Raw genomic sequence first — 19,547 nt, 5'->3', positions numbered from 1 at the left:
CGCTAGACAAGTGCCCGTCGGTACTGTCGTTGTATTCTGTCTGTGGCCCAACTTGCCGTTGTAGCTGCAGCCGTTGGCGGGATCGATCAGTTCCGGGTCAACGCGGAAGAACCAGCGTCCTGGAAGGTTCACGTTGGTAGTCTGTTCAATGTTGACCACGTCATTGGACCGCGATCCTGGCAGGTTCAAGAAGTGTCCAATTTCTCCGCCATTAAATCCTGACTGGAAAGGAAGGACAACTAACTGTGGTCAACCGAGGAGCCTTCCTGTACGGTGCTATCCAATCAAATCAAGTTTACCTGAGCTGTGGTGCCACCCAGTCCAGTTAGAGGATCTCCACCACTGGCCGTCCCAGTGCTCCAAGTGATTTCCTCATAGTTGAACAAGACGAAGGACACTGCACCATCTGAGATTAGCACAGTTTGGAATGTGTTCACCTTTTAATCAAACAAGAGGAGTGAAACAGTTTTACAAAAGAGAGAAACAGACCAAACACTGTGCATCAACTAAAACAACAAAGTGTCTGGAAATCATGCAATGATTCATCTAGTTAGTTAAAAAATGTAGACATAAAATTCCAAGAACTTTCACAATTATGCAATGTAGCTTTTGGGTTTTTACCGGGGTGGTCTGGCTCCCGCCGTAGAAGGTGACCTGGTGCCAAGTGGCGATGAATGCCCAGGTGGCTGTGAAGTTGGGGATGTTCTTGAAATGCCGGCGGACGTCACGCGTGGCCCTCTCTAGTATCTGCGGCAGGGTGGTCTCCCTATAGTAGATGTCTCCGCGGATCCCGTTGTGCACGTCTGCCCAGAGCGGGGCGATGAAGGACCGGCTGTCGCTGAGAGGGAACGCTTCCGGCGTGAACTGGCTCACGTGCTCGTTGAAGGATATCACGCCATTGTTGTTGACCTGGGAAGGCAATTTGCATGGGTAACTGTGGAAAAAAAATTCTGCCAAAGGGGGAAGAGTTCCCGGTCACTTCTTACGTAGATGGTGCGGTAGGGTGTGCTGAAGAAAACAAATGGCACAAGCAGAGGAATCTCAGGGGTGCTCCCGTCATCCATCTTGGGGGTCTCCAGATCCATGTGGGCGGGTCCGAAAGGATACAGGACATCCCGAGTACCAACTAAAAGGAGGGACCAAATTGAAAAACACCTCTTATTAGGTGTGCCCAAAGTTGCCTTTTGTGATCTCATACCTGTCGTGCCAGCAGGTGCACTGCTGTAGAAGAAGAGAAGAACCAGAATAACTGGCCTCACCATCCTACCAAAATGAGGAGGGAATCCAGAATTAGAGACATTGGACAGATGTCACATTCTGTTTTAGCCTTTAGTTCAAGTCCAACTACTACTTCTTAAAGTGCGGGCTCCCAGGTGTCCCTTGAGGAACGCCTTGAAAAGAACCCATTATGCGTGTCGGGACAATGTGACAGGATCACATTAGCCTTACGGTCCCATGCGAGGAGGCACCGGTGGATTACAGGCTTGTTTTCTGCTTCTCCGACTCGATTGCCACAAGGCCACCTTAGACCGCATTACCATTGAGGGCGCTGGGGGATGGGGGGGGGGGTTTAAGATTCACGAAGGTGGGTTGCTGCATGACAATGACCTGAAACTTCTAGACTAGAGATTCTCAAGATTCAGGAGTGGCCGAGGCATTCTCCAAAGCACAAACCAGTTTACGGGGATGAAATGGCAAAATCTGAAAGATCTGGAGAATATCTGGAGAATATCTGGAATGGCGAGTGCGCCAACATCCCTGTTGCAATATGCGCACACTTGAAATGTTTAATTCCCGTCTCCGTTTTTCTATTTTATCCTTGTGTCAAATACTGATTTTATGCAATAACTTTTTTTTTTTTAGTTTCACAAAACAAATCATAAAATCTTTTCCCCATTAAAATCAGTAAAAGAGTAATTTTACTCTTGAAACATGATGATCTGTCATTTTTTCCCAATGATTTCACTTCTCTGGAATTCACATTGAAGGATATTATTGTGGCATAACGTAAAGGCTGCACTCACCTGCCTTCAAGAGATGGGCATGGAGCACGTCGCTAGTCCAACCTGGCAACCTCCACGCAGCGCAGCCCCATCCAGTGGACCAGCATCCACGGCTCAAACAGCTCGACAGCGTCCGTCCGATTTCCAACTTGCACAACTCAAACACAGTCCGCCCGAAGCCTCGGCCGTCCGTTTGTCATATGCGTACACTTCGCGTTAGGCGACTTAAGCGGGATTGACTTCAATTTAACAGGAGATGAGAATTTGGGGAGGAGAGGCGGGGTGGCCAAGGGGAGGGGAGGGGCAGGGGAGGGGAGGAGCAAGAATGTCAAGAGGTTGGAGATGGGGAATAATGATGGAGAGAAGTCAATGTAAAAGGATATGTTGGTAAAAGTCCTCTTTAGAGACTACATACACTTTTATTACACACAATGATTACACTTAATAAATAATAAAAACAGAAACTCAACAAGTATTATGTATTGTTTTTATCCCTGTGCAATAAATAATTTACATATATATATACATATATATATATATTTATATATATATATATATATATATATATATATATATTTATTTATTTATTTATTTATTTATTTATTTATTTATTTATTTATTCTTCCTAGTAATGGTAGTACCTCATGAAGAAAAGCCACTGTCCTGAAATGGGGTCTTTTCGACGATAGTCAGCTCAAGTTACGAAATTTACATGAGTCACTTTGTCTCTCTTTGATTTTTTTTTTAACAAGGCAATGCATCATTTTCGAGGATTCGCAAGCCAAGTAGTCTCCGGAGATATTCGCCCGATAGCGGGTGGGGGAAATCTCGGGTGGACGTGTCCTGATGGGGTCTGGGAAAGTAGTTTGGAGGGCGCTGAGTCGGGGCTTTGTTGCGGTAGGACAGCGGGGAGTAACTGGAGAGGTGGATTGGGAAGGAGGAAGAGGAGGGGTGGGGGGGTCAAGACATGTGAAAGGCTCCAGGAGAGAGGCCAGGAGCCTTCCTACCATTAGGACACACCGATGCGCTCTCAGCTGAGGCTTCTTTTATGAACCCCCTCAAGACTGAGCTTAAATGGACGCACAGTGATGGGTGAAAGCCGGAATCGCACAAAGGCTGAGGATATCAAGAGTTACCGATGGTGACCAGGTGGCCAAGGAGAGGGGGGGTGACATTATCCTTTCTGCTCGCATCAGAACTATTGTCAGAAGATCATTGGATGTATGTTCCTAATTGCATGATAGATTTCATAAGTGAAATATTAGACAGATGGGAACATCCCTTCAGCTGGAGTGGAAACAAACGGTTTCGATATCTAGGCAACAACCAAGAGAGGCCTGAAGTCTTTCAATTTGTTATCCGATGCGGTCCCGGTCAGCATCGTGTCTTGGAGGGAACCCATCAAGCCTGACCTTCACAATGAAGGTCCACGACCGGAGTCACCTAATCCAAAGAGCGGGGGAACGGGCCACCTCTGATCCCCGGCAGTTACCCTTGGCCTTTTAGCGCTATCATTCAAGATGAAGCCTACCTTCTTCCAGAAACTCAAACCTTCTTCTCCTCATGACTGCTTCTTTGAAGAGCTGGGTTAAATCCCTCCCTACACCACTGCACTTTAATTGGAAAGGACTATCCCGGAAACATGACCCCTGACACGTACGGAATGGGTGACATTGCAGCTTTGCCAAAAGTCTTAGACCAGCTAGAATGAAAGGCCAGAATCCTGGAAGACCTGAGAGCGACTTCCTCATTGGTTGCCCACCTGAAACATCTCGAAGGCTCAAAGATGAAAAGACAAACATCACAGAGGACAAGATTATAATTTATTTCTTCAGAAGAAACCAAAGCAAAATGATACACAGAGCTGTAAAAGGGGCACATCACTGACAACATCCATTCCCCACGTAGAAATTACTACACTACGACAACACAAGGCCATATTTCCAATCGTCCTCAAAGTCAGGCTGTAAAAATGTCATCAAAACTTATACTCAAAGGTAAGCAAACATTTCAGAGCAGCGGTTTATTTTCACAATAGTAATTAATTAAAACACTACAAATCTGGGTCAAGTGTGTCTTTTTTTTGTGGAGGGGGGCACGAGTACACATTAAGATTCGTATAAAATCGTACTAAATTCTCAGTGTTGTGAGCGTCACGATTTATCCACGTTTACAAACAAATGTCAGAATGTATGAAAACCAACACCCAGTGAAAAACAATGATAGTGTTAACCAAATATGGACCAAAATGTCCACCAGAGCTGCCCGAAATTTTCACTTTCCTGCCATTTCAGGGAGTCTTCAAACTCAAAGGTAAACGGAACTTTTTTCCAACGTCAACGTGAGCCAGTGGGAGAGGTCATGACCCTACATCCTGTGAAAGAGCGGACACTCGAGGTGTCAGGTTTGTGAGGGCTACGGAAGAAGGGCGGCATTGAGTTTGGTCGCCGCCCCTCCCGCTACACACCAAGTCACCTGACACTACATCAGGTGTTTGCTTACCATTTAGTCCGCGAGACGCACAAATTGTGGACCGGATGCTTTTGCAATTAATTTGATCACGTGGCTGCGTCATTGAGGTTGAGCGTAATCAGTAGCTTTGTACACATGCAAACAAAAACATGTCAAACAGCCACCTGAGCCCAAATCTCAAAAAACGTCCATCTTGGTTGGTGCCATAAGTTTCCACAATGTAAACTGCTTCATTTAGCCAAAGCAACAAAAACTTGCGAGGCTTGACTCTTTGCAGTTTTTGCTTCACACGCTGCCTTACAAAACCCGTTCAGATTCCTTTGTCCCGAGCTAAGGCTGCTTCCCAGCGAGATAAGCTTGCTTGCTAACCCAAGTAGCTCTTGAATTAGCGCCAACATTTTCTTGTACATGACAAATTCAGGTTCTGCCAATCCCCAACACAAACAAACCAACCAATCCCAAAACCCAGAAGTCCTACATCAAAGATGTGAGGAGCTACAGCGGCTTTTCACCTTTGGCACGACGAGGATCTCGTCTCCATCTCGAATTCTGTACGAGTGGAGCGCCCGGAAGCCGCACTTCAACTCCTCCGGTCCCACGACGGCAGCCATTTCCCGGCTGATGTAGAAGAGCCTAATCCCGTTGTTGGGCAGCTGAAGAAGCGCCCTCAGCTGCTTCCTCAGGTTGCCCACCGTCCACTCCAGGCGGAGGCTTACCGCCTCCACTCGGTCGCCCCAGCGGACGTCCACCGTTGTGCAACGGGGACTCAGATCCACGTCGGCCAATGGGGCCAGTTGACCGTACTTGGATACCAGCTCGTTGTACCTGTAGGAGTCAGACCGGTGAGGCTCAACATTTTGGTGCAAACAGCGATCAGCTTTATATGTATGTGACTAATACTTCAGATTTTTTTTTCTGATTAATGATGAATCTCTGACAGAGCAGTCCAGTCTGACAAATATGAGATCATCGGGTTTGTTTGTGTCTTTAGTATGTCAAACATGAAGACGCGGGGGAACCGATTCAATGGCTTTGCGGTGCCTGATCAAAATTTGCCTTAAAGGTTAAAAATGTCAACGTTGCCACCTCTTCTTATCTGACTAGAACACTCAATATTCCCTCCCCGCTGTCTCCTTTCAATTTCCTTTCAGTCCCTCCGCTTGAGACTCGCATTTCATTTTGAGTCTGGTCACTCCTCTTGCAACTAATCCTTCCTGTACAGCTCGCTGGACTCTTTTCATGCTACGCCTGTTTCTCAATGACTTGCAATGTCACACAAGACATTCAAGCAGCGCTGAACGTCTGATGGACAGATTAACTCAACTCCTACGTCAATCACTCAACACCATCACCAAGCGATCCGATTCAGTGTGGGTCGTCCACAAGGTGGTGCTGTTTGTATTTACGTACTTCCAGCAGTTATTCAAATGAATGTTTTTGGTCAGCATCCAGAATGAAGAAAAAAAAAAAAACTTCCCACTTAAGTTTTCAGAACTAAGAAAATTTAAAAAGCTATAAATATCTACTCGCTAGCTGGTGTATCCGTTTTCCGTGTATCAGAGAAGTCCCAGTACAAAGAAGTCATTGAGCAGGGAGAGAGTGGTGGCATTGTCCCCACACCAAAGGTTAGTCCTGCCCACTCAACTAAACATTTTCTCCAGACCAACTCGAGGAAGCTAAAATATGGAGTTCTCACTGTTTTCGCCAAGTTAGTTCATTTTTTTTTGTCGTAAAGGTTAGCGTCTGCTGAATTGTGTTGCCTTCTACTCAGCTACTTGTTCTTCATTCATCAGCTGTGGCAAAGCTCATTTCTTTATTTAAGTCTTCCTTTGCACCTGTTCAGCTAGCATTAGCATCTTATAGGCCGCTCTGTACTCGGCAGGATGGATATTTCGAATTGTTTTGACTGTTTTTCCTAAACGGTTGGACATGACGGCAACTTGACCGAAGCCCGACATTTCATTTCTTGGTCAAACCTGTGCGGACGTTCCAGCTCCGGACACTCCTGGTAGTAACGGATGAAGAACCTCTCAGCAGCTTCCCTGTCGTTGTCAGACACCGCACCCCCGTTCAGCACCGCCACATTTGGCAACCTGCAGAGCGGAGGCACTAAGTTAGAAACAAAATTTAGAAACTGGCATTGGCACCAAAGCTCGGCCTTACTGTGCTAAAAGTAGGCTGCGGCGCTCTTGCGTGTTGTACGGCTTAAACAGCGGAATCCCCATCACTTTCACTTCTTGCAGCTTGGGGAAGAAATTCAGCTTCTCGATATCCTCCCACTCACTCAGCCCTGAGCCACGGAACACGGTGGCCATTCAGAAGGGCAATATGCTGATAGCGCTCCGTCGCTTCTCTCCTGACCTGAGTTGTTGAGGTTGACGCAGCGTAAGTTGGGGAAGAGGCGCTGCAGCGCTTCCCGGGTGTCGCCCACGTGCTCCACGCTGTTGTTGGCCAGCACCAGTTCGCTGAGGCTGGGGTACATCTGCCCGAACTTGCGTACCTCCGCCCAGTCGCGCAGGTGATTGTCGGTGATCTGCAGCAGGTGGAGGGACGGGCAGGTCGTGCAGGAAAGGGACACCTTGTGGTAGTCGTTCAGGCACAAAAAAAGCTCCGCCAGCCTGGGGGAGAAATCAGGAGCACAAATGAAAGGCAGCTTAGGGACACAGTTGTGTGCTCATCGTTCTACTTACTCGGGCGTGTTTCGTGTGAGCGCGTGCACGGTGTCCCAGCTGACGTGCGTGTTGATGAGGACGAGCCGCCGCACCCGAGCAAACACCTCGGCCATGGGCGGCTCCAGCGCGGCGCCGCTCAGCGGGTTCATGCTCAGGTTGAGGAAGTCCAGGTGGGGGACGTTGGAAACAATGGCGCAGATCTGGCAAACCCGAGAAAAATCACATTGACGTGTTGTAATCCATGAAAGTCGTTTGGCTCACCTCGGCCCAGTCGTGGATTTCATTGTAGGACAGGTCCAGCTCCACCACATGGGCACAGAAAGCGGCGATGTCGGACCTGTCGCCCGCTTTTTTGATGCCGCAGTCGTTCAGAACCAGCACGTTGGGCAAGAATAGGTGACCTGCAGATGGGGCGCGCCGGCATTAGGATGAAAAGTGCCTCGGAATCGACCGCCGCTAACCTTTGGTGGGCGAGCCGGGTGGGGAAGGCAGCACCACGACGCCCAGGCCTTGGCCGTACGGGAAGTTTTCCGTGTTGTACTTGTCGCTGATGACCTGCACGAAGGTGCGAGCCACCTCTTCATCACAGGACTGGTCCATTGTCTCAGCCCTAAAACATAGTGACCCTTATTATTTCATGTCTCATTTGAGCACTTTTTATGCACTTGTCAAGTTCATTTCCTCTGAGAAAACTTCATTTGAACTTTCATTGTATGGAGCTCATATTACATTTGGGTTCACGAGGGCCTCTAGGGAGAAGCGAGCTCACGCGGGCCCCAACGCTGGCAGAGAAAAGGGCTCTAAAAATAGCCCATCAGCGTGATCGCATGAGTGACAAGGAAGTTGAAACGTGAGGAGAAGCAAGCGGGCCACGGTAACGCCGCTCGATGACCTTCGACCGGCCACGTGCCCATTTACAGAACTTGTTGAGAGCAAGCCCAACACAAACCCTAACCCTAACCCTAAGCACAGCAAGAGCAAGCCTAACCCTAAGCCTTAGCACAGCAAAAGCGAGAGCAAGCCTAACACAAACCCTAACCCTAAGCACAGCAAGGGCAAGCCTAACCCTAAGCCTTAGCAGAGCAAAAGCGAGGGCAAGCCTAACACAAACCCTAACCCTAACCCTAAGCACAGCAAGAGCAAGCCTAACCCTAAGCCTTAGCACAGCAAAAGCCAGAGCAAGCCTAACACAAACCCTAACCCTAAGCACAGCAAGAGCAAGCCTAACCCTAAGCCTTAGCACAGCAAAAGCGAGAGCAAGCCTAACACAAACCCTAACCCTAAGCACAGCAAGGGCAAGCCTAACCCTAAGCCTTAGCAGAGCAAAAGCGAGGGCAAGCCTAACACAAACCCTAACCCTAACCCTAAGCACAGCAAGAGCAAGCCTAACCCTAAGCCTTAGCACAGCAAAAGCCAGAGCAAGCCTAACACAAACCCTAACCCTAAGCACAGCAAGAGCAAGCCTAACCCTAAGCCTTAGCACAGCAAAAGCTAGAGCAAGCCTAACACAAACCCTAACCCTAACCCCCCCCCCCCAAATAAGCAAAGACATTTTACAAAATATATCCACCGACCTGGAATACAAACAGGCAATGAAGCCAGTAAAAATGAATTACTGTTCATTTGTGCAACTCACTCACTGTGTGAATATTTGAATCTTTTTGACAGTGCGATGACATCACTCAAAGTCCCTCTCTCTTATCCACCATGATCAGGACTATCGGTTTCAGACAAATCATCTCGCAACGCTCGAATAGCTCGAGTTTGATGTTCCCGTCGGCCAAATCTTACCTTTGATGTGTGCAGAGCAAAAAGCAAAGCTGCTTTTCAACGGCGCATCTGATCACATAACCCTGCTGAGAAAAGAAACAGAAAAGTGAAGAAAATCAGGGAATGGGAAAATATGCGCAAACTTGCATACACCCGCCACAAGGCGGCGACATCCATCTTGCACTTGGCATCTTGTCTCTATTTATTGCCTAGATGTGTTTCTCATACAAACGTTCATTTTGACTATGACTTATGAGTGTCATAGTGGAGGTCATTTAACGACGACAGGTCCCGACTTACGCACACGTTTGGGTTGCGTCACCGCTGTCGTAAACCGAAGACTCAAGGGGAAAATAAAACAATTCGTTTTTTTGGACAAAGTCGTTGTTTATGCCGAATTGAAACACGAGTCTGACACGTTTGAGGGGAAAAACACATTTCTCGTTTACACGCAAAAATAATCAAGGCCACGTTAAAAAAAAAAAAAAAAAAAAAAGAACTGGGTTCGGCAGAAGTCAATCTAATGGTGCGATAATCGAACACCAAGACCTGCGCGGTGTTGATAAATATAGTCAAAAGATAAGACAGTCTTCCAATGTGCCTGCTTTCTCAATCAAGAAAAACGACGTAAAAATCTATACTGCTGTTTTGAATTGTGGTGCTTAAAACTACCTTTTCCCGTCATGACATGCAGTGAAATCATCTAATATTCGGCAAGTGCTCTCGAGTCAACGATGTCAACTTTTTAGCTTCGTACTTTGAAAGCGAAATGGTTATTTTTGTGGACATTATGACTGCACTCACCGTGAGCCCCCCGGAAGACACTCGCTATGTTATGTTTGTGTTTTTCTTTTCGCTGGTGGGCTGTCAGTGGAGAACGGAAGTGACGTTGTTTAAATGGCTTTAAACTTAAACGGGGCTCCTCCTCGCGCAATTTTAAAACAGAACAAAACAACCAAAAAACGTGGTTAATGTAACTAAAGTTATGCTAACTAGAATAAATGAATAAATATACCCAAATATATGTTTATAGCCAAATTGTATTTGTTGTTTTTCTTTTCACGAGGCGCGTGTCAGCGTAAAGCCACGCCCACCAGAAATAATGGGCCACAAGCATCACGAAATTTACAAACAAAAGGGAAAAAAAAGACGTGTGCTGATGAGAAAAAAATATATATAAAAAAGAAACATTTAGAGACGGTGTTTTATGTTTGTCTGCTGAGAGTTAGGGTTTATTTGTCCACTGTTGTGGAAATGACGTCATGTATTTTCTAATAGGAGTTTCCTTCCTCCTCGCGTTTAATCAAAACAAAACTAAAAAATGTGTTTTTGCAAGCATTAGTTAATATTAAATCAAAAAATGTTTTCCAACAGCTCTAAAACAGTGACTTCATTTTTGCTGCCGATGTAAACACTGTACCGGAAATACAAAATTTAAAACGGATTTAAACTCGCAAGGTTCTCCTCCTCCCTCAACTTCAAAACAAAACATAAATTCTTGCGCAAGACACAATACATTAACATAAAACAGTGTAACAGCGAAGACTTGCATGCATACTTGGAATAGTCGTGTAATTGACATTTAGAAATAGGCTAATCCTGGTGTTATGTCATTTTATATACTATATTCTGTCACAACAATATCGTCAATAAAACATAAGACATACTACTTTGACTGGTTGTGTCACAAGAATATTTTATCCAAGTTTGTGTGTTGGTTTAGAGGAAATTAATCCAGGTGAAAATGAAGCGAAAAAGTGGGGGTGCCCGAGCAAGCGCTCGCCTAATCCAGAATTATCCTGTGACTCAATCGAGACAGGAGAAAGGATAATCTGTCAGACGCAAAATAAACAAGCAGGGGAACACTATCTGTTCCATTGTAGGTAAAAAGAAAGAATATTTTGTTCCTGTTCCTCTAGCTGTATTTGGACCACAGGTGACAAACATGGCACTCATGAGGTCAGGCTGGCTTTGGAGACAGAGTGAGTACATTGGGTGCTGATGATAACAAACCAAGCGTTACTTATTCTTGGAATGTTCCGTCATGCTTCCCACCGTGTAGCGTCTGTGCTGAAGCGCTGGAAGTTGAACTGGTGTGACCTCTGGGTGGATGGCAGCTTTTGCTTCTACAAGAGCGACAGCCGTCGAGAGCTGGTGCACCGCGTCAACCTCAAGCTCACATGCGCAGATGTGCGCTGCGGCCTAGAATGTCAAGGTAGAGCATTATCGTTTGTCCTTAATGGCAACATGATGCTAAAAGTGTTTTTTTTTTTTTTTTACTTGTCGGGGTGACGCCACCTGAGACTAACCCCCGCGAGAACATCATCGTGGTGCAATTCAAGGACAGCTCAACGATGAACCTGTGCGCCAACAGCGAGGATGAGTCCATGTAGGTATCGCAGAGTTCACCGCAGAGCCCCTTTGACCTCTGTTGCTAACCTAAGCAGCAGCAGCACCTATTGAAACACAAGCAAACTGTCTCGAAGACAGAGATACATTATCGTTCTCGTAGAATGCAAACCGACACAAGAGTTGACTGCTCATTCGAACCTGGTTGCTAAACAAAACAGCAGCACCTACCCCCCAAAAAACAACACCAACTAACATCAAGTATCATCTTAAAATAATGTGCAATAAAATCAGCAAACTATCACCATTTTGTGCTGTTGCTCTTGTTCCCTTTTTTCAGCGCTTGGAAACTGACTATGCTGGAAACCAGAAGGAACCCGGTAAGCTCTACGTTCTTAAGTTTGCTTTTTTAGGGTGTATAAAAAGCGTAACTTGAGATTGCGTTTTTTTCTCCGACAGGTGTTCATGTACGATCCCTACAATGATTCCTATGAGGCCATACCCCTTAACCACTTTCACACATTCTACGTGACGCCAGGAGCAGGAACAGGTACAGTCTGCTCTGTTGAGAGTTCAGAGTCAAAAGTTCTGATGTTCCTACTTCCAAGCAGTCTGAAATGCAGCATTAAAGGCCGGTTTAGCCCAATAAAGTGATTATCATTGCCGTCTGCTCCCCAGGCACCCACCAGTTGATCGTCCAGAGGGACAATGCGTTTGACCACATCGCCATGGGGTTACTGGCAGGCATAGCAACGGGAGCGGCCATGCGCTCCTTCCTCTGGGCGCCCATGTTCTTCTGCTGAGACGAGTCAATTCTGCACCTTTAGCTTAAACATTCATATGAGATCAGAGGCACATTTAGCTTAACAATTCATACGAGGTCAGGAGGCTCTTTTGTAACTTCAGTTTGCTTTTGGTCGTTGCTCCTCATGTGCAATTAGGCTTTCTCCCGTGTGGTAGCTGCTGCTATGTGATTGTTTTTCTGGCTTGTGTTTAAAGTACAAATCATGAACCAAATGCGTTTAAGTGCTTGTTTTTATTATTAGTGATTATGTCTTGGCCCACCATCAAAGTTGTTTCAGCAGTGCTACAAAGATCATGTACAGATTTTGGTGTTATCTTGACATAACTAATTGTCCTACAAAAAAGTTCATTTGAACACCAAAGCTTGTGGGGGACTAACACTTTTGCACAGTGCATCTTCAGAGTCTGCACACAAGTCAAAATCCACTTTTAGCCCTCCTCGTGTACTGGAACATCGCTAGTAAGAACTGGTTGTATCGTTCTCAGCAACTCCTGATTTAGCAAACACAAGAAGCATGATTTCCAGACCATTACCGATTGTCTTTTGTGATTGACACTTTCGGAAAAGCAATTGTTACTCCTCTTTACGCATGGCGCCACTGTGTCCATTGGCTTTGCCGCTGTCTAACTTTCCCTCTACCCGGAGCCTGCGGATCAGGTCGTGGGGACCCTTGCCCATCAGGGCCGACGGGTATCGGTAGGAGCCCCCCAGGCGGTCCCACAACGTGAAGTACTGGCCGTAGTTGTAGTCAAAGAACAGGTGGTGGTCGGTGTGATGCGCCGAGCCATTGATGACACCTGTCATGGCGCTGGGAACGCGGTAGTCGCCATCGTGGATAGAGATGGTCCAGATGTTGACAAAGACATAGAGGACCAAGTAGAGGACCTTGTGGAGCGGGAAGAGAAACGGGTAGATGTGGTACGGGAGACCCTGCATGAAGCCGTCAACCGGGTGGAAGGCGTGACTAGCGAATGGCGTAGGGATCTTCCACACGTGATGCGGCTTGTGAAAGAGCTGTGGACAACGCAGCAGTTTGATGTCAGGAATAGTAGATGACAGATTCATATATTGCTCTAATTACATCAATCTGACATGAATTGGAATACTTCATATTAATCATTTAAAATAGATATTTGAAGAAATGGATAAGTTGAGGGCTAACTACGCCCCCAACTGGTGAAATACAGTACATTATCTCTGTTACTTCAAAATAGAGCAAATTCATGTTCTCACCTTATAAATAAGCTTATGATGTAAGAAGCGGTGAATCCAATAAATGCACATGTCGGTGAAAAGTAGGAAAGAGATCATACTCAGGAAGAGCCCGGTCCAACCTGCAAGTGCACAAGATCTATCAGCACCGATTAAAATCATGAGATTGAACCCAGAAACAATATTAGAACGTACCCAAAGGAGAGTCATGGACATTGTCGTACACTTTGCTGTATCCTCGGACTTCGGCAAAAAACAAGGCCACGGTGGGAATGCTGATCCACGGCAGAGAGGTCAGAGCGTATTTGATCTCCCTCCGAACCTGATTCTGGGGGAGGAAATTGGAAATAAAACAGGGAAAAAAGCAGGTAAAACAGGGAAGAAAGGATGTGAGTACCTCTAAGAAGTGGGGATGTTTCATGAGGTCGTGGTCAAAGACAAAGTAGTAGCTGAGGGCCCCCAAACTCAGGTAGAGGATCGTCGCCCCAAGGTTGGTCACCACCAGGAGGCTTAGGATCTGCCGCAGGGCGCCATCCTCGGCCCACGACGCTGGGTACACGTATGGCGTGAAGACGTAATAGTCGGCCACGTTCAGCACGAGATCCATGGCCGAACCTGAATATGTGTATGAACAATTAAAGTACAGTGGTTAAGTATTTATTCAACAGTGAGAAAGCAATAAGAATAAAATAATAATAAAATATTATTTAAAAAGAATAGCTTGCATTTTCTAATTTTGCCAAATCAAGCTGATTTATCTCTTGTACTAAACATAGGATACAGTCGTATAAAAACAACACACATGATTGTTTTAATATTTTGGATTTGTGTATAATTGTGAGCAAATTCTTCAGACATGAACAATTTTCTTGTCAGTCTAATGCACCAAAGTATACGTTACACAAGCGCAAATATATAAAAAAGCATGACTTAATAATCTAGTAACACAAAATATTAGTTATTTAATGAATAACTGTACCTGGTGTTGGTTACTTTCCTTAGGACAGGAACAACATTGAAAGGTAGAGCTCCGTGCTATAACCAGACAATAACCAATCAATGAAGAGTGGTGAGTGATGTCACCTAAAGGTTGTCCAATGAGCGCCCAGAACTTAGTCACATCAGCTTCGGTCTCTTTCGTGATTGGCCAATTGGGTGATCTGCTCATTGCGAAAGGCTTCCGCGATGCCCCTTGCCTTAGCTGGACCCGAGCTTGAACGCCCATCAAAATGTTACCAAAAAGTCACCTTAAAAGGTTCGCTTCGACACTTTAACTTGGAAAAAGAGGGACCAGCTCCAAGATCCTGGTGGACGTATTTTATTACATATTTTTAGGCTCATATTGTCTACAAACATGGGTCCTAAAAAAACGGAGCGCCGTCCACAAACATTACAATTTAACTTGGCTTCGTGTAAAATACAGTTATGTCACACGGTACAACATAAACTCATTGATGGTGACAAGGGATTACGGCTTCCACTCAATTCAGCCACATTTAATGCCTCCCAGGAGTTGGATTATTATGCGCATTCATGTCGTTTGGGCAACAGCCCTAAAAAAAAACAAAAAAAAACAATGGCATTAAAATTCCACTAGGTGTCACAATTGCTCCACAAAAAATCATATTGCTCTAGTACTGCACAACAAATATGGTCAAATAGCCATGGGGTCAAGCCATTAACCCTGAATGGCATCACGATGACGTCATCACAAAGTATATTAGCCATATGACTGTGATGTAGAGTAATATGCCCTCTTCTGGGTGTCATCATGACTGTGGGCTAGAGTCGTTTTGCCCTGCCGATATCATTGGCACAAATCATCGTAGTCGTTCGACTATGAACTAGAGCTGCAACTGGCGGGATCTTAACGAAAGCTCAAATTAAGTGGGGACTATTATCTTGTCGGCACCAATGTGGCACTGAAACCACCAAATTGAGAGGAAAATGGAGCCCACGGACAAATACTCCCTAAAGCAAAATGTGCAACTCCTCCAGTATCAGACGGAGAGGTTTAGACAGCTATGGACGAAGGGGAGTGAATGTTTCGAAGAGCTCAAGCATTACTACAACCAGCTCAATGAAGAGTGGCAAACCCAGTGGCTGAATAGGGAGGAGACCATAGCATCCTCCCTGAGGAACCTGGAGGTGGACTATATCAAATTGTTAGAGGAATATACCAAAGTGTACAACAGTAGGGAGGCCAATGAGAGGATTCTACTCCAAACCAATGCTGACTTACACAAGCGTAATTTAGATCTCAAGCAATACCACATGCAGCTCAACCAAGTGTGGCAAAGCCGCTGGATGAAACGGGAAAAAAGTATCGCCTCCCAAGTTCAATATCTGGAAGCGGACAATAGGATACTGGTGATGGAAAAAGCCGAGCTGTCTCACCGAATGCAGACCAACGAAAAGATGTTCTTGAAAACCAAGGCCGAATTGTACAAAACCAATTTAGAGCTGGAGAAACTAAAAGCTTCCAAAGATTCTCTCTCCATGGAAATGTCAGACAAGGAGTTGAGCTGGAACCGAGAGAAAGGAAAACTGCTGAGAGAACGACAAGAGCTTCTTGACCAAATCAAGACCTTTGATCACCTGATCCTGCGTGTGGTATGTGTAACATGAGTTCTAGGTCAGATTATTATTATTTATTTTTTATTAAATCACTAATATTTGAATAGGGGGGTAGTCATCGTTTTAAATCCACTGTATATTTGAGATTCTACCACCATTGCTCATGTGCCTGATTTTTTTCCATTCAGGAAATTGCTGTCAGAGCGATGGAGGAATGGACAAAGATGAAGCAAGGTGACAACCGAACCAACTCTGAGGAAAAAGAGTGCATCAGGCAGTGGGAGGAAGCAAGGCAAGGAGGCGATGACAAGCTAGAAGGGAGCCACAACACCAAGTACCAGGCCACTTGTGAAGAGGAGCAATATGTGGAGGAAGATGAAGGAGATGGGGAGGCAGCCATGCAAGAGAGTTATGAGGACCAAGAGAGCGACGACAACGAAGACAGCGAGGAGGAAGAAGAGAGCGATGAGGACACAGAGAGCGATGAGGACGCAGAGAGCGACGAGGAAGAAGAGAGCGACGAAGAAGAGGAGGGCGACGAGGAGGCCGAGAACAAGGGAGGGCGTGACTGCAAAGGCGACGACGGAGAGTGGGAAGACTGTGACGACAACGAGTGGGAAGACTGCGATGCCGACGACGACGAGGTGGACGATGACCGGGAGGAGGAGAAAGAGGACGACGGAGACGAAGGGGACAGAGAATATGAAGAAGAGGATGACCAAGAGGAAGGGCAAGAGGATGAGCAAGACGAGGAGGAAGAGGATGACCAAGACAAAAGGGAAGAGGATGACCAAGATGATGTAGAAGAGGATGACCAAGAGGGCGTGGAAGAGGAAGGCCAAGATGGTGACCGCGAGGAAGGAGATGAAGGTGACCAGGATAAAAACACAGGAGAAGAAGAAGGAAATGACTCAAAGGCTGACGTGGAAAATGCTGAGCAGGAGGAAAACAATCAAGACAATAAAGACGAGAAACCGGCTGAAGAGGAAGGCGGGGAGGGGGCTGCCAAGGAGGAGGAGCTGCAAGAAAACAAAAGCCAGGTTGGAGAGGAGACTAACAAGGAAGTTGAAGAGACACAAGAAGGCCAAAGTGTCAGCGAGGATCCGGAGAAGGAAGAGAGTCCCAAGGAAGAGAGCGGTGCCACCGAGGAAGAGGCGGCTGAACAGAGCGCTGCTACATTAGGGGCTGAAGAGACTACCACAGTGGAAGAGGGGGAGAAGCCAGATGCTGGACAAGAGAGCGTCACGGAGGAGGTCAGTCAAGAGAGTGCCCAGCCAGCCGAGGAAGAAGGGAGTGGTGCCCAGGAAAAAGAGGCAGAGGGCAAGGAAGACAGCAAAGAGGGTGAAAAAGAGGGTGAGAAAGACAGTGGAAAGGAAGAGGGGGAGAGTGTCGCCAAGGAGACGACGGAAGGGGAGCAAGAGAGCGCCCAGGCAGATGAGGGGAGTGTTGCCGAGAAGACACAAGGAGAGGAAAGTGTCACAGAGGCGGGCGAGGAAGACACTGTCAAGGTAGAAGAGAAGGAGGAGGAGAGCAAAGTGAGTGATGATGCAAAGGAGCAAGAAGCGGGTTCTGCTCAAGACCAAGTGAGCCAGGAAGTGGAGGCGGTTGAAGGGGAGGTGGCGACGCTGGCGGCAGTGGCGGCGGCGGCGGTGGACGACATGAGGGAGAGCGCTCAACAGGAGGCACAAGAGAAAGACCAAGACGTAAAGGAGAGTGCTCGACAGGAGCCGGAAGAGAGTGGCAAGCAGCAAGATAAAGACCAAGCCCAAGTGGCCCAGGAAAACCAAGCCCAGGTGGCCCAGGAAGACCAAGGCCAGAGCTTGGTGGAGGCCCAAGACAAAGACAGCGGCCCAAAAGACCAGGCTGAGGCAGAAAAGGCCAAGACGGAAGAAGGAGATGATACCGGGGTGGAAGGGAGTGACGCCAAGGAGGAAGAGAAGAAAGAAGACGCCAAGGAAGAAAGCCTTACCATGGAAGTTCAACAGGTCACCTGCCCGCCGCCGCCGGAGGAGGCCAGAGATGCGCCCAAGGAAGACGTTGCTGCTGACGGCGGGGGCGAGAAAATCAGTGCCGCGGCGCCAGAGGACACAAAGGAACAAGAAGGTCTCGCCATGGAAATGGTGAAAGAGGGCGAGAGAAGGGAGAGCTATTTTGAACGAATGATTAGCCGCCTCACCAAGAAAGACAAAGAGGAGAGGCGAGAGCGGGTCCGGCGGGAGGTGGAACGCATAGAACAGGAGAAGAGGGAACGTCTCCGCAAGGAAGACGAGAAGAAAGAAGAGAAGAGGAGGAGAAAGGAAAACAGGAAGGAAGAGGAGGCCAGGGAGAGGGAGGAGAGGAGATCCAAATAAGAGACAGAGATGACAAGCTTTACACTCCGATGAGGTAGACGCTGCCGTCTCGTGCCTGGATTTGATGAAAGTTGGAGTCTTCTTTTGGGGGGGGGGTCGAGGGGGGGGCAATCACTTTCCAATCTGCCCAGAGGAGAAAAAGAAATCAAATTTGACAACGAGGTAATGAACCCGTGAAGCCATTATCTTAGATAACCCCTTTCAAAGATACTGATGGAAATTCTATTCAACATAGCTGGCTGATTTCTCCATTTGCGAGCTGCGATGCTGGCTTGAGTAACCCTTTCCACCACCTTCAGCTAATAAAGTCAGATGCACCTCATCCGAATAGCCAAAGTTATTTTTTTATCATCCGTGGCTCCACCTCCAATCAACTAAGGCATCCCACCTGGCTCTTAACTCTGACTCCTTGACTTCACAGTCTACATGATACCGCTTTACATCAACAACTCCGTCAAACACCAAAACATTTCCAGATCTCGCAGAACACTTGCTGACTTTATTGTCGAGACACCGGAGAGGGTCGAGTAGGCCCAGAACTCCCACTCACCCTCCTGAAATCCACAACGCTGCGTCTCTTAACATCAACAATCTTGTTCAGCATCACTGTTATGGATTGTCCATGAACATCACTCAATGCTACCTCATAAAAAGGGATTATTCTGAATATATAAAAAACAAAAAAAACAAAGGCCACATTGCTCAAACAGGTTGAAAAGGAGCAAACGTACTTGGAAGATACTTATTTTGGTCGGAACGTACTTGGTCCTTGAAAATACACGGAAATGACCAGTGGCACTTAAATGTTTGGAGACTGCTGCGTTTATTTAATTTAAAAATGTCAAAATAAATGTGTGCGTGTGTGTGTGCGTGCATTGTTGGAACTCAACACTCACTGATGACGAGTTAGCGGTGGTCGCTCACAGAGGACAAATACGAACCTTACTGTCGGTGTCAGCTTAAGATCTTCGGATTGTAGTCAGGAAGAGCACTTGTGATCATTTGACCGGAAAAGGGAGAAAGCGGCAGCGAATGTGATGTTTGCTAAAAACCCTTGTTCTCTCATCATGTGGCCACCGGATCTGTTTGAACCTGAAATTAACCATCATCGCCTGGGGCTTGGAACACATCAATCTTGAAAGTTTGAAATGTGAAGCCCATGTGATATTTATCAGCGTCCCGGATGCGCGTCGGCCTTTATTTGTTGCGTGCCTCCTTGTGTATTCATGACATGAATAATGCTGCGAATGCTAATCAGATGGTAGAGCTGAGAGCGGTCCCAAAGCAAAGCATCCATCCCCCTGGAAAAGCAATCATCCTTCTTAGCGCCAACCGA

The 19,547-nt window shown here is 46.7% G+C and overlaps 5 protein-coding genes across 7 annotated transcripts; 2 read left to right on the top strand and 3 right to left on the bottom strand.

The window, feature by feature from the left end:
• Positions 1-325: 325 nt before the first annotated feature.
• Positions 326-1,262, bottom strand: LOC148386228 (alpha-tectorin-like). Its single transcript, XM_088399078.1, has 4 exons — positions 1,199-1,262; positions 987-1,126; positions 622-909; positions 326-406 (listed from the first exon to the last, which is right to left on the bottom strand). The coding sequence occupies exons 1-4, from the start codon at positions 1,260-1,262 to the stop codon at positions 326-328; spliced, it is 573 nt and encodes a 190-aa protein (XP_088255204.1).
• Positions 1,263-3,804: 2,542 nt separating this feature from the next.
• LOC148386227 (tubulin-specific chaperone cofactor E-like protein) lies at positions 3,805-9,811 on the bottom strand. 2 transcript variants are annotated; one of them, XM_088399427.1, is made up of 9 exons: positions 9,722-9,811; positions 8,939-9,003; positions 7,609-7,757; positions 7,409-7,548; positions 7,166-7,347; positions 6,837-7,093; positions 6,639-6,765; positions 6,452-6,568; positions 3,805-5,300 (listed from the first exon to the last, which is right to left on the bottom strand). In XM_088399427.1, exons 3-9 carry the CDS (start codon positions 7,745-7,747, stop codon positions 4,955-4,957), a joined length of 1,308 nt encoding a protein of 435 aa, XP_088255553.1. In that variant the 5' UTR covers positions 7,748-7,757; positions 8,939-9,003; positions 9,722-9,811; the 3' UTR covers positions 3,805-4,954. The 2 variants fall into 2 exon arrangements, with proteins under 2 accessions (XP_088255553.1, XP_088255554.1); XM_088399428.1 differs by having other exon boundaries at positions 8,939-9,000; positions 9,722-9,786.
• Positions 9,812-10,724: 913 nt separating this feature from the next.
• plekhb1 (pleckstrin homology domain containing B1) lies at positions 10,725-12,283 on the top strand. 2 transcript variants are annotated; one of them, XM_088399416.1, is made up of 6 exons: positions 10,725-10,899; positions 10,980-11,133; positions 11,205-11,306; positions 11,607-11,646; positions 11,726-11,816; positions 11,945-12,283. In XM_088399416.1, exons 1-6 carry the CDS (start codon positions 10,863-10,865, stop codon positions 12,067-12,069), a joined length of 549 nt encoding a protein of 182 aa, XP_088255542.1. In that variant the 5' UTR covers positions 10,725-10,862; the 3' UTR covers positions 12,070-12,283. The 2 variants fall into 2 exon arrangements, with proteins under 2 accessions (XP_088255542.1, XP_088255541.1); XM_088399415.1 differs by lacking the exon at positions 10,725-10,899 and having other exon boundaries at positions 10,919-11,133.
• Positions 12,284-14,845, bottom strand: LOC148386225 (lathosterol oxidase-like). The gene is made up of 5 exons (XM_088399414.1): positions 14,263-14,845; positions 13,681-13,898; positions 13,479-13,611; positions 13,305-13,405; positions 12,284-13,085 (listed from the first exon to the last, which is right to left on the bottom strand). Exons 2-5 carry the CDS (start codon positions 13,888-13,890, stop codon positions 12,645-12,647), a joined length of 885 nt encoding a protein of 294 aa, XP_088255540.1. The 5' UTR covers positions 13,891-13,898; positions 14,263-14,845; the 3' UTR covers positions 12,284-12,644.
• A 269-nt stretch (positions 14,846-15,114) lies between these two features.
• On the top strand, positions 15,115-18,312 carry LOC148386224 (uncharacterized). Its single transcript, XM_088399174.1, has 2 exons — positions 15,115-15,896; positions 16,049-18,312. Exons 1-2 carry the CDS (start codon positions 15,231-15,233, stop codon positions 18,209-18,211), a joined length of 2,829 nt encoding a protein of 942 aa, XP_088255300.1. The 5' UTR covers positions 15,115-15,230; the 3' UTR covers positions 18,212-18,312.
• Positions 18,313-19,547: the final 1,235 nt, after the last annotated feature.

This window comes from Syngnathus floridae, chromosome 15 (assembly GCF_059516105.1).
Source record: "Syngnathus floridae isolate MCC-2025c chromosome 15, RoL_Sflo_1.0, whole genome shotgun sequence".
In the NCBI taxonomy this organism is placed as follows: Eukaryota; Metazoa; Chordata; class Actinopteri; order Syngnathiformes; family Syngnathidae; genus Syngnathus; species Syngnathus floridae.
The sequence above is the reverse complement of the archived record's forward strand: the minus strand, read 5'-3'. Positions and strand labels throughout refer to the sequence as shown.